The following is a 13,254-nucleotide window of genomic DNA, read 5'->3' on the forward strand; positions in this document are numbered from 1 at the left end:
AACTCCGTATAACTTTGCAAAGCGTTGCGACAAATACGTCTGAACACCAGTAATGCCTCACTTAGACTGTGACAAGAAATTGCATTGACGCTCAACTACGCAGTGCTGCAGGTGGTGACGTAATACAGGATTAAATATCAATGGATTACTATTGTAATCCACGCGAGTACTGAAGGGTTAAGATAAAGTTTCACCAGAATCTATTCTTTGATTTCTGCCTCGCACCAATCTGGTAAAATGTTACTTGATGAAACGAGTCTAAGCATAGCACACATGTTATCATCGGACAAATTGACCATTAATCTTGACTTAGTTAGTTTCTTCAATTAAAAAAAAAAAATGTTTCATGTATGTATGTGGTACTGAAAATCAATAATTGCACAGCAAATTTACGAAACTTCGGATTCTGTTCAGGGTTTAAAGAACTGTTAAAGCTACGGAAGTACTAGTGATTTTACTTGTTTTTGAATAGTGTAGTATGTGAAAAGTCAATTATTTCCAGCTGCAACTATAGTGGCAAATTTTCTGGATTTACAGGATGAGGGAACAGAAGGGCTGTAATTTGGATTGGATCCTTTCCACTTAATGTCTCTGATTACTGTTTTTCTTAATACTCATACATTCTCCACATATTAACCACATTAAATCTCCTTTTTTTTTTTTTTTACTGAATGCAGACTTTATCTCCATGGTGAATGCTAAATGTACACTCCTTCCTCATACTAACCAGGCTACTGAAGCTTAATATACCCTATTATAAGAAGATTAAGAAGAATATGAGATATTTAGTCCAGTGATATCTTTTCTGTATAATTATTACTGTTTTTGTTTTATAGGACAATGGCAACGACATCTGCTACCAGGTTCAGCAGTGGGCTTCTGTAAGTAATTATTCAGTATTCATAGATCATAGTGTATATTGATTACAGACTGTCCATAATAGTTATATGACTGACTTTTCATATGAAAAACAATCATTGAAAAATATTTTTGAAAATAGATTTACTTTTTTATAACAGAGGTGTTTATATCAGTTTCGGATTATATACCTTACTTTAAGAACTCTTATTTTGCTATATCCATACAAAAGTTGCTATGAGTTTTTGTCTCCTTTTATACACCTTCCTTAGTTCATAATCATTCATTGGCAAATTCTCTTTAAAAATTTGTTGTTTGAGCATGAGTTATTTGATTTTTTGAATGAAAAGCCATGTTCCAGGAGAACTCATAAAATATCTCATTGTTCTCAAATATAAAAATAAAGATTAGAAGAAAGAATTTTTCTTATGCCTAATATTCAAACGCACCATACATAGTACATCCAGTAAAAAATTTTAAATGTGCTGCCACAATCAAGATATGTTTCAAGACTACATTGAAAATTCCATCTTAATAGGATATCTCACCGATAATCACCATTGTCATCTTGGTCATCATCATCGTTCACAATAATTTTAGTGGCTATGACCCGTTGTCTGTTAAATGTTTGTCTATTATTAAAATTCCTTCAAATGCCATTTTGTTAGGATAGACATTTTCTATTGTGATACTTTGTCTCCCTGCACTAATCCTTTCTCAGTGTGAATACTAAGAAAAGTTTGGGAAACTTCCACGTCAGTCTGGAGGGAATCAGAAGGTTCTGGGGAGTCGCAGTGCTAGGATCTCAGCAACAGGCACTGGATTTGATGGCATTCCTATTGACTCGTCAAATGCGTGCCGCACTGCTTGGGGAGAGGAATATTGGAGGCGGGTTGTGAGGGGGCTCACAGGTAGGAGGTGGTGGGCTCCACTTGTTTGGTGCATACAAGCAACTGCAGCACGCGTCCAACTTAATGGGTCTAATGACCTTGGGGTCCTCGGCCTTTGGAGGTCGATTCCTATATGGGGGGGGGGGGTCCCTAAGCAGCACACTGTTCATGTGCACGTGCCTGCTAGGCCCCTCTCACACTAAGGGTAGAAGCCTAGCAGTTATACCCAACTAGTCACCAAAGACTAGCATGGTTAGCTACTATAGCAAGTGCTGTAGAGCCCGTTGGGTACTGCCAATGTGTTCGCTTATTGGCTAGGTCCTGATAAGGGCTGGACGAAAGGTAAGCATAGCCCTAAGAAGGGCCAGGCAATAGTAGGAGAAATGGGGAGGGTGGAAAGTAAATTAGCCCAAAGGCCCGCCTTTGGGCAGTTACTCTGTTGTCAGTGCCTAGTCATGCCAAAGGTATGAAGGCACCAGTGTTGTGTGGAGTCTCTCTCTAGCAGGAAGCCTGCCTAAGGGCCAAGGGTTGCCTCAAGAGGACCAATCCCTGACTGGAATCTGCCTGGCCTAGGGAAGATTGTGCACACAACCGTCCATGGCCGCTGCTGCACATTGACCAATAGGCCAAGTAACTATCACATAAATATCCCAGCGAACTCTCTGTCTTACACAGACAAGAAATCTGTTGTCAGCTGCTCGAGTTTTGCTTGGTTTCTGCATTCCCCGTGTTGTGTAGTTGTCAGTGCCATAGCTGACTACTACACCTGTTGAGGACGCACTGTGTAGATGCCACTCTGGCTGGTTGCATCCACTGTTACTGCTGGATATCTCCACATCGCTGGTTAACTGAAGATCTGTCTGCTAGTTCTCCTCTCTAACCATGTCTTAGCTTCGTCACGTGCTCATATGTAGACTGTGACAGTCTTACTAATAAAAGTTGGTTATTTATGTGTTAAACAATGGTACAGTTGTACATAGAACAAGACTTGCATAAGCCACGCATACTTTTCTTACCAATAAACGCAGTATAACTGGGGTTTTACTATATCAGTGTTATGCAGTATACGTCATAATTTCGTCATCATTTTATTACGTTGTAGCTCTTTTTCGTCACCTATCGACTAAATCTCGTTCGATTCCTGAAATGTGACAATCGATATTACATCAGTATTGACTATTTCCGCGGCAGGTCGCTGTGGATTTAACCTCGAAACACATCAAAACAATGGAAAAAATTAACAGTCTTACTAATAAAAATTCTATATACAGACGTTTAACTGTCTTATACTTATACAATGAGTAGCTCGTTTATAAGTCGTGTGTAAATTCCTTACTAATAATCACTACATACGTCGTGTATAACAGTATAACTGTTACACAGCTACGTCATAGTTTCGTCATTACTTCGTTACGAAAGGTAATAGAATATCTGAGGTTATCTACTGCATCCGGTAGAGCGCTCTAGTGTGGTGTGTTAAATATCGATAGTACAACTGGCTCTAATCGATTACCACACTACATTTTGGTCAAAGAGTACAAGCTACAGCAATATTATTCTAACAGTCTTACTAATAAACCGTGTATAGTTTTTATACGAGACTTATGCAGAGTTGGGACAGAAAACGTTACTAATAAACCGTGAATAAGCTATGGACGTATAAACAGGCTGTAACTATACAATGGGAATTGCTTTGCAGTACTTATATACACGAAACCCCTTGTTTAAGCGTTGTATATAGAGAAAAAATGGCCGCCCCTCTAACAGCTATTCGTGTCGACTGTCATTTTATGATGATGGATGCCTTGTAACCAAAGAAGAACAAACCAAAGATCACAGAATTATTAGAATAATATTGCTGTAGCTTGTACTCTCTGACCTAAATGTAGTGTGGTAATCGATTAGAGCCAGTTGTACTATCGATACTTAACATGCAACACTAGAGCGCTCTACCGGATGCAATATAGAACCTCAGATATTCTATTACCTTTCGTAACGAAGTAATGACGTAGCTTTGTAATAGTTGTACTGTTATACACGACGTATGTAGTGATTATTAGTAAGGAATTTACACACGACGTATAAACGAGCTACTCATTGTATAAGTATAAGACAGTTAAACGTCTGTATATAGAGTTTTTATTAGTAAGACCGTAATAATTCTATGATCTTTGGTTTGTTCTTCTGTGATTACAAGGTAACCATCATCATAAAATGACAGTCGATACGAACAGCTGTTAGAGGGGCGGCCATTTTTTCCCTATATACAACGCTTAAACAAGGGGTTTCATGTATATAACTATTGCAAAGCAATTCCCATTGTATAGTTACAGCCTGTTTATACGTCCATAGCTTATTCACGGTTTATTAGTAACGTTTTCTGTCTCAACTCTGCATAAGTCTCGTATAAAAACTATTCGCGGTTTATTAGTAAGAAGAAAACAAGATCTCCAAATTGGATAAATATAGAAAAAGTAAGTGTAGTTTAACACGTCATTGTGTATATTAATATTAAAATCTATTTAAATATAATAATGTATTCATACATTTTCAGGCATTGCTAAAAGTTTTAATTAAACAAGAAGTTGGAATATTGGAGTCTAAACAGACAGACACAAACACCAATAACCAAAAAAATAAAGCGTGGCAGAGAATAAATACATAATAGGTAAGCATGAAATTAATAAGCTATGGAAATACTGAGTTTATATTTTACAATGCCATGAATGCTTGGTTTGATTATAAATAGGAGCGCCCGACATAACCTCAAATCAGTTTTAATGTTACGTCGGAAAAAATTACGGAGGAAATGGCAAATACAGATTTTGTGAATTGAATGAGAGGGAGAGAAGTCTCCAGGAGGTGAAGCAGCAATGGCGTTGTATGAAACTACATGCAAAGAAGTCATTACCTTCACATAGGCAAGCCATTTCCAGGACTGGTGGTGGACCCAAACTGCCGAGTCCATCAAAAGAAGTGGTGTAACTCGTTGAATTGATACCTTTTGAATTCCAGGAAGATTTCAACGAATATGACAGCAACGGACCACCCAAAAACGTGAGTATAAGCTCATTTCATTAACTAAGTACAAGAACACCATATCATAACACTTTGTAAAATCACTCGTATAATGCAGAAAATGAAACTGGACAACACCAGTGAGGTGCATGGTAAAATTCTAATTTTTATACCAATTGTTATTTAATTTTTTGGTCCATGGAGAATTCTCGTAAAAAGAAGAGTGTTTTGTGAAAGATTAGTATTTTCCCTGGACCAAAATTGCAATATAAGTGGAGTGAAATAATATTTTACGTGGGTCATATTAAATTTGTGGTAAAATAGTTAAAGTACATATTACCGTTGCTCACCGGAACTGTTTCTTTCATATTCTACGTTATCAAAGTGATTTTGCAAAGTGCTATGACATGGCATTCCTGTGTTTATCATTTACTCCAATGAATGCTTACTGCAACAGTTCTACGTTATCAAAGTGATTTTGCAAAGTGCTATGACATGGCATTCCTGTGTTTATCATTTACTCCAACGAATGCTTACTGCAACAGTTCTTGAGTAGGCCTATATATTGTAGAATGTAGATCATCAGTTATTGACATTTTGGAATGACTCCAAAATAGTTTGCTATGATCTCTCTGCCAACTAGCACTTTCACATTGAGTGGAAAAAATCATGCTGTCCTGAGCCGAATAAAGCCAACAATGATACATTCCAACAGATTCTTGGATATCGCCAGAGTAATGTCTTAGTGAATGTAATGCTAGCCAAAGCTGCATTTGTGATCATCTTTCGTTGTTTCATTAATTTAGTACAAGGGCATTTAATTATTTTTCATGTAATTACGAATATGTATCGAGTTACTGTCGTAACAGAATGGCACTAAAGGCAGCAATATTTTTTGTGACTGCCACATTGTTTATTGTTAATTATTTGTTGTCCCCATGTTTTTTTCTCTGTGAAGCTCGTAACAGAATGGCTAATAATTGCTGGATAATCCTTAAGTTCAGTGGATTAGTGGATATTTCTTGAATTTCAAATACTTTCTTTCAGAACCAAAACTGACTAGCATTTTTGTGAAACAGGTCATGACTGAAGTTCCTGAAACTGAAGGAGAGCAGTCTTATGAAGTTCCTTGCAAGCCTGAGTCTACTTCTGCTGTTTTAATCGAGGTATGTTGTTTGCTACTGAAGTAACCATACATGTACAAACTTAAGACTAGCTGATCCGTACGAATAATTTATTCCGGCATGGATGTTTTGGTTAGAATAAATTTGATTTGCTATTTTTTATTTTTTTAATTTCGGAAATAAATTAGGAAAACAGTATTTATATACACAAAATCTGGATCATAGGCTATATCACTTTATTAAACCCTAATCATAAATATATTTATGCACATGGACAAACATTATATCCAATAATTATTACAAGCAGTGGCGACTCTAGAAGGGAGTAGCAAGTTAGCGCTACCCCCAGAAATTTTATAAATAAATAATGCGTATAATAATCAGTGATGACTTAGCAATATGCCTACATACTCTTTTAAACATAATAAGAAATATCCCTATTATCTGTAGAGGACTTGTATGTACATCTGCACTAGCCTTGTTAACTCTGTGTCTGCTAAGGGACTTTGGGTGCTACAGGGGCAGGTGCGGGGAGAGACTCTGGAGGTGTGGCTTTCGCTAGCAGACAGATTATAATAATAATAATAATAATAATAATAATAATAATAATAATAATAATAATAATAATAAGGTTCACTCGATTGAGTATTTGTGATTGAAATTGTTCACTCTTTGCTGTATTCAGATAGTGTTTTTTTCTTATTCTTGCACTTCAGGAGATGATATCTGTCACATTTGTCGTTGCACAAACTACATACACAGTTCTCCTCTGGGCTGTGGAATCTTGTCGTTGCACAGATCTTGTGGTGGAATTCATGGATCGCGTATCTGGTGATTGTATGTCTCTGCTGTTGGTTTTCTTTGGTCCAGTTTCTTTCTATCATTGCGTCGACTCCATAGAATTCCAGGTCAATCTCGGCTCGTTTCCTTTCTAGCTCCTCCCGTAGTGTTTGGCAAGCTTTGGTGTTTGGTAGTGTCATTCTCAAGTCTTCGACGTAGTAGTTCTCTCTCGCTAGGACGTATACCAGTCGACTTGGAGCTGTTGTTCCAACTCCTAGCAGTCTTTTGAGAAATTTCGCCTTCACTTTTCCTATCCTTTGCAGATCCGTCTTTGATCATTTTTCCCATATTAGGTCAATGCCGTATGTGACTATGGGGTTGATTGTGATCATGAATAATTTCATGGCCGTTGTTAGGGATAGCAACGTTATATTCTTTATATTGTGCATTGCTTTGCTTGCTGCTGTCGTTCTGTCCAAGATGTGGTTGCTGAAAGATTTCATGGTTGGCTGTAGTGTTACACCCAGATATTTGAATTTGTTTACTATTTCGAGCGGTTGGTTCTCCAGTTTTAATTCGTCGTTTGCTGATGTTCTGCCACCTTTTCTGAATACCATCTGCATTGTTTTTTGTTTATTTATCTCGAGGCTATTTTCTCCTGCCCATTTTTCTAGTTTTGCTAGTGCGGTCTGTAGTTCTGTCTTTGATTTTGAGCTTAGTGCCATATTGTCTGCGTACATGCTTAGAATGGTTGATGGGCATTCTTGCAATATGCTTGTGACATCCGCTGTCAGCACATTGAATAGCAGGGGGCTTAATGGGTCCCTTTGTGGGACTCCGTTTGTTTGCCTTATCCTTCCAGATGTGGTTACTCCGTCGTATATTTCTATTAGGTTGTATTCCAGTATTGACTTGATCACAGTTGTGAGGGGTTGTGCCCAGATCATTTGTCTTAGTTTTGCTTTGAGAGTTTCCCTGTTGACGAGATCGAACGCTTTTTTGTAGTCTACGAATACTACGTAGTATTTTCCATTTGGGTGTCTCAGTGCCTCTTCTATATTTTCTGTCAGGTATGTTACGGCTTGTATGGTGCTTTTCTCTTTCCTAAAACCGAACTGTTGTTCTGGAATATATTATGACGTGTATACACAATCGCTTCGCGCCTTGAAATCACTGCCTCCTTGATCGTATTGCTATACGGTACGCTATACCACGTTTTATGCTTCGGGTGTTGTGTGAGTTTCTCTTGTCTTGTTAAAAGTGTTAATTATAAGAGAGTAAGGAATTGCTAGTGTACAGAAATGAATTCCATTAGTAGTTTACACTCACAACCATTTTCATCTAGGTCATTAGAGGTGAAAATAGAAATAAAAAGGCTTGGTAGACCAACACCTGCTTTTAAGCTTTCGCAAACAATTTCTACGAAAGGTAGGACTTTCAACAGAATTTTTAATGCTAATATGTTCGAAAAACATGACTGGTTGTGCAGCTGTGATGTCAAGAATGCTCTATTTTGTTTTCCGTGTGTGTTATTTGGTGGCGAAGAAGTTTGGACTAAAACAGGAATGATTGATGTGCATCATTTAAATGAAAGGGTTAAGAAACATGAGTCATCGTCAACCCACGTAAAAAATATCCTTAGTTTAGCCCTCATGGGAAATGTAAATATTGCTGCTCAGTTGGACGGTGCCTATAGAAGAAACATTGAACTTCACAACCGGAACGTAGCCAATAACAGATACGTGCTAAACATCATCATCAATTGAATTAGATTTTGTGGCTCCTTTGAATTAGCACTGAGAGGTCATGATGAAACGGATTCGTCTTCTAATCCAGGCGTATTTCGTGGTCTCATAAATTTCAGTGCTGAGCTAGACAACTCTCTAAAGACCCACCTAGAAAATTCAACAGTTTTCAAGGGGACGTCAAAAACCATTCAAAACGAGCTTTTGGCGGTTATGCTAGAAGTCTGTCACAAAGAGATTTCACGGCTGATAAAAGCTGCGGAGTTTCTAGCCATTATTGCAGATGAAACAACAGATGTCTCCAACAAATTTCAGATGGTGGTTATTTACAGATATATCCACAACAACAAGCCTGTTGAGAGATTCTGGGATTTCATTGTTCCTACTGGTCATGATGCACCATCTTTGGCTAAAAGCATAACACACGAGCTTGATCATCATTTAGGAGCTTGTCCCAGGAAACTGATTGCTCAAACATATGATGGTGCTTCAGTCATGAGTGGCTCATTACGTGGTGTTTAAGCATTGGTCAAACAAACTTATCCAGACGCAGCTTATGTTCATTGCTATGTGCATCAGCTTAATCTGATCATGCAAAATGCCGCATCAGCGAAACGCAATGTGAAAATATTTTTTTGCTAACCTTCAGGGCCTCTGTACATTTTTCTCATCTTCTCCACAGCGCACAGCAGTTTTAGATGAAGTAGTGAAAAAACGACTGCTAAGATCTGTTCCAACTAGATGGAACTTTCAATCAAGGAGTGTGAATACCGTATATGAATACCGAGATGATTTTATTGACTGTATGAGGGCAATTCAGGATGAAAATACAATATCAAACCCTTCTACCATTTCACAAGCCTGTGGTTTCGAAGAGATTCTCAGGAATGGAAATTTTGTATTCTGGCTGTCATTTTTCCATCGAATAATGCCTCGTATTGACATTCTTTTCGATCAGGTTCAGAAGAGAATTTGCGAGCCATCATATCTCCATAAACAAATCCAAGCATTTGAGCATGTAGTTTCTAGCATCTGGGATAGTGTGGAAGTTTCTTTTGTGCAGGAGAGTACAGTGAAAAAAATAAGGATTGAAGATAACTCGAAAACAAAAAATCAGGAGGCCAAAGAAATCTGTGATATCATAGTACAACAAGCTAAAGGCCGTTTTGAATTCAAAGGTCATCTTTCAGCAGCTATGCTATTTCTACCTGATAGATTTTCAGAATATAGTACTGCTTTTCCTGAAAATCATCTACAAACAGCATACACTAATTATAACTTTTTGGATATGAAGAAACTCCGTACCGAATTAACTGCTATATACGAAAGAGAAGAGTTTAGGAAAATTACGGGTGCATTGTCCATGTTTGACTTCATAAATGAGAATAACTTAAATGAAGCATTTAGTGAAAGTGTAAAACTCCTGAAAGTACTACTCACCATTCCCATGACCACATCCGAGGCAGAACAGAGTTTCTCTACTCTGAAGAGAATAAAAACATTTCAGCGCAACACAATGACGCAGGAAAGACTTTCAGCTCTTGCCATGCTTTCTGTGGAACGAGACCTTATTATGCAAATACCTGATTTCAACCAAAGAGTTATTGACAAATTTGCATCCAGGAAGGATAGGAAAATGGATTTTCTCTTCAAATAGGTGAGTCATATAGGCCTAAGACTAATTTTGTTAAAGTGAAGTAATTAAGATATTTACTAATCAAACTGCATGATGCTCGACAACCACTTAGCGTAGTTGTAGTGCTTGAGCAATTTTATGAAAGTTTACAGTATAAAAGTACTGTCACCAAAAATATGCTACCCCCTTTATTTCAAGTCACCGACCGCCACTGATTACAAGTGTTTTGAAGCTGGTAAAATTGATACACGTAAGCTACACAAACATTATTTGAGGAATGTTTAAAGTGCCAAACTGTTTTCGCACAAGGTTCCTAAAAATAGCTTTCCAATGTTACCACATTTACACATTTATAGAGATTGGTTTGTTTGTTTGCTTACATATAGAGAAAACCTGCCTCCAACCTTAAAAATAATTATATAGCCTATGATTGGTAATAATGAATTCAAGATTATACAGGGGGTATTTTCCAAAAAGTCCCGAAAGTGTGAATTTAAAACATAAATTAATGCATTAATTCCTCTGTTACAACTTTCTCCATGTAATTTTCGAAGACCTCACTTTTCATCATTACCAAGCTGTAAAGCATCTGACTGACAACATACAGAATAAGCTTATCACTCTGAAAGTTGACCTGTGTCATATAACATTTGGCTGTCCCAAATGTTTAAAGCTAGATTAACAGGCTTTTTTTTTTTTTTTTTTGACATGGTGATTAATTTTAATGTGTAATTCGGGAAAACATTTTTAGCTGTTTGATGAGACATCAAAGTATACCTATTTTATTTTTGGCCAGTATTTTATTATTCCCTAAATGGGATTTTCTGAACCTAATTGATGTTATTCCTTGGTGCCTAAAATAATAAATTAAGAGCATTCAGTTATCACTAAGTTCAAGGTGTACCTATTGTACAATTTTTAAATATAGTCCATAAAATTCACATACATCATAAACGAATTTGACCAGAACCTATTAAGGTTAGTAACACTAACTGATAAGAACATCTAAACAAAAGCAAAAATATAAAATCAGAGCATGTTGAAATTTATATATTCTTTAAATCTAAATTTGACACTTTTGTGAAATTCACCTACATATAAATACTGTATGTGAAGTTACTGAATACTGCTAAGCACTGTTTTCTATCAACAGGATGAAAGTGTTGAAATCCTCCTGACATCAGCACCCGCAACCCCAAAAGTTGTGAATGACGAGAAATGCAGGAAGAGGAAGATATCGAAAGTGTGTTGTAAAATATGTATTTTTTGTTATTGCTTTATTTTACATGCTGTACCAGTAGCTCAGATTATTTTGCATGAAACATTGTTAGATAAATGTGGGTATGTTACCAAGTAAAAATTCAATGTAGAATACTGTATTTATGTATGTATGTATTTATTCACACTGCAATGGGTATATACCCGGTGGCAGTGGTAACTAATTGAATCGCACCTTTTAGAAAGGAACTAAGTCAAAATGTTCTATTTTTCAGGAGAGCAAAAGAACTTACTTTCATGAATAAATACCAGTGTACCAGTGCCGTAATATAAACATTAACTTGATGTTAGAGATACAAGGAAAGGTTTGTTTAAGTTCCTTCCTTTGTTTATCTTTGCGTCTTGGAAGTATTAATCATTTCATCAGAAGAAATAAAAATTACAAATTGTGACTTAGTTCCTTTCTAAAAAGTGCGATTCAATTACACTCAATAATGACAATAATAAACTAATATGTCATTTTGTTACACAGGATGAAGATGATTCCACAAAAAGAATTGCAAAACTGGGTGGAGAAAGGTCGAAGGTCTGGCTAGAACAGCAAGAAGCAGAACACAAGAAGAAAATGGAGATTTTAGATGCAGGACTGAAAATGAAAATTGATGAACACAATGAAAGAATGAGAATTTTAAGACAAGAGACTGAAATTAATTCTATTAAACACGAAATTTTAAATATTAAAAAACAATGTTTACTGAAAAAATTGTAAAAGTCTTGCCTTAGCTAACATAAATGTAACCTACATTATTGAATAGAAAATATTATACACAGTGCATGTAGGAATAATTGTTTATTACTGATGGTAACTTCTTGGAGACATAAGTAATGATTAGGTTTCGAAACTTAGTACCAGTGGTTTTATAGAGAGCTCCTTAGAGATATATATTGCCTTTTTCATTAATTCGCTTATGACTGTGTGTGACAGGACACATGATTTGTTAATTCTCAGGTGTTTTTATCTTAACTTGGATGCTCCTCCTTATGACATAGCTGCTGACCTGCACACAAAGTCACATGCTTTATTCTATAATAGTATTTACTAAACCATAATAATCTATAAAGTAATAGAAATTATAACAGCTTACCCTTTTTTAACACGTGTTTGGAATAAGGTGAACAGTTCAATGTAAAGTGCACTCTTACCAATAATATATAGGTATATTTCGAGAGTTGTGTTTCTTTTTTAAATTTAGTAACATTAAATTTTAATTAATTTATTTAAAAATCAAATCGCAAAGATTTTAAAAATGGCTCAGTTAACAATAAATGCAAATAGTGTAATCATTTATTTGATATTTATACCAGACAAAAGTGGCAAAGATGTTGAGAGCATTTTTTTAAATAAAAGAGAAATACTGGAAATCTGATGAATGAAGTTATCGACAGGATTTTATAAGCAAGGATGGTTGAAATTACAGTACTAGCGAGTTTGGAATCCCACTGAGGACGAACAGGTACAAAGTTTCGAAGCCTAGACTAAGAAGAAATACTAGACTTTCAGAAATAAGTATTTATAAAAGCTTCCCGAGCAGCTTGACCATACAAATTGCAGTTGCCTGCAGCCATTGCTGGAAGTTGATCGACCTCTGGTATAGGAGCAATGTCATCTTCCAGAACTTCCCCCATGTCTACAGCAATATTATGCAATACTGCAAAAGCAACAATGCATGTTTTGGTGTGATCAAGATTATTATTAAACCCCTTTAGCAGGCATCGAAATCTTTGTTTCCAAACACCAAAACATCTTTCCACAACATTTCTTGTACGGACGTGACATCTATTGTAATTTTCTTCTTTTTCTGTGTTTGGATTGAGTACTGGTGTAAATAAATATGGGGTGCAGGCATAGCCAGAGTCTTCCAAAAGACGACCTCGAAATTCTCCAGCTTCAAGTCGCTCCTTGATTCTACTTTCTCTAAATATCC

General features: G+C 36.4%; 1 protein-coding gene and 1 long non-coding RNA gene across 2 annotated transcripts in view; both read left to right on the forward strand.

Annotated features, from left to right (window-relative positions):
- LOC138711823 (uncharacterized) overlaps positions 1 to 13,254 on the forward strand; it is a 90,908-nt gene that overhangs the window by 42,520 nt on the left and 35,134 nt on the right. Inside the window, exon 6 of the mRNA XM_069843081.1 lies at positions 837 to 881. Coding sequence (XP_069699182.1) covers positions 837 to 881 — 45 coding nt within the window. The remainder of the gene's footprint in view (positions 1 to 836; positions 882 to 13,254) is intronic.
- LOC138711557 (uncharacterized) lies at positions 3,702 to 11,358 on the forward strand. The gene is made up of 5 exons (XR_011335381.1): positions 3,702 to 4,222; positions 4,303 to 4,416; positions 4,571 to 4,805; positions 5,846 to 5,932; positions 11,205 to 11,358. It is a non-coding gene; the product is annotated as an uncharacterized lncRNA (long non-coding RNA).

Source organism: Periplaneta americana, chromosome 13, assembly GCF_040183065.1.
Source record: "Periplaneta americana isolate PAMFEO1 chromosome 13, P.americana_PAMFEO1_priV1, whole genome shotgun sequence".
In the NCBI taxonomy this organism is placed as follows: Eukaryota; Metazoa; Arthropoda; class Insecta; order Blattodea; family Blattidae; genus Periplaneta; species Periplaneta americana.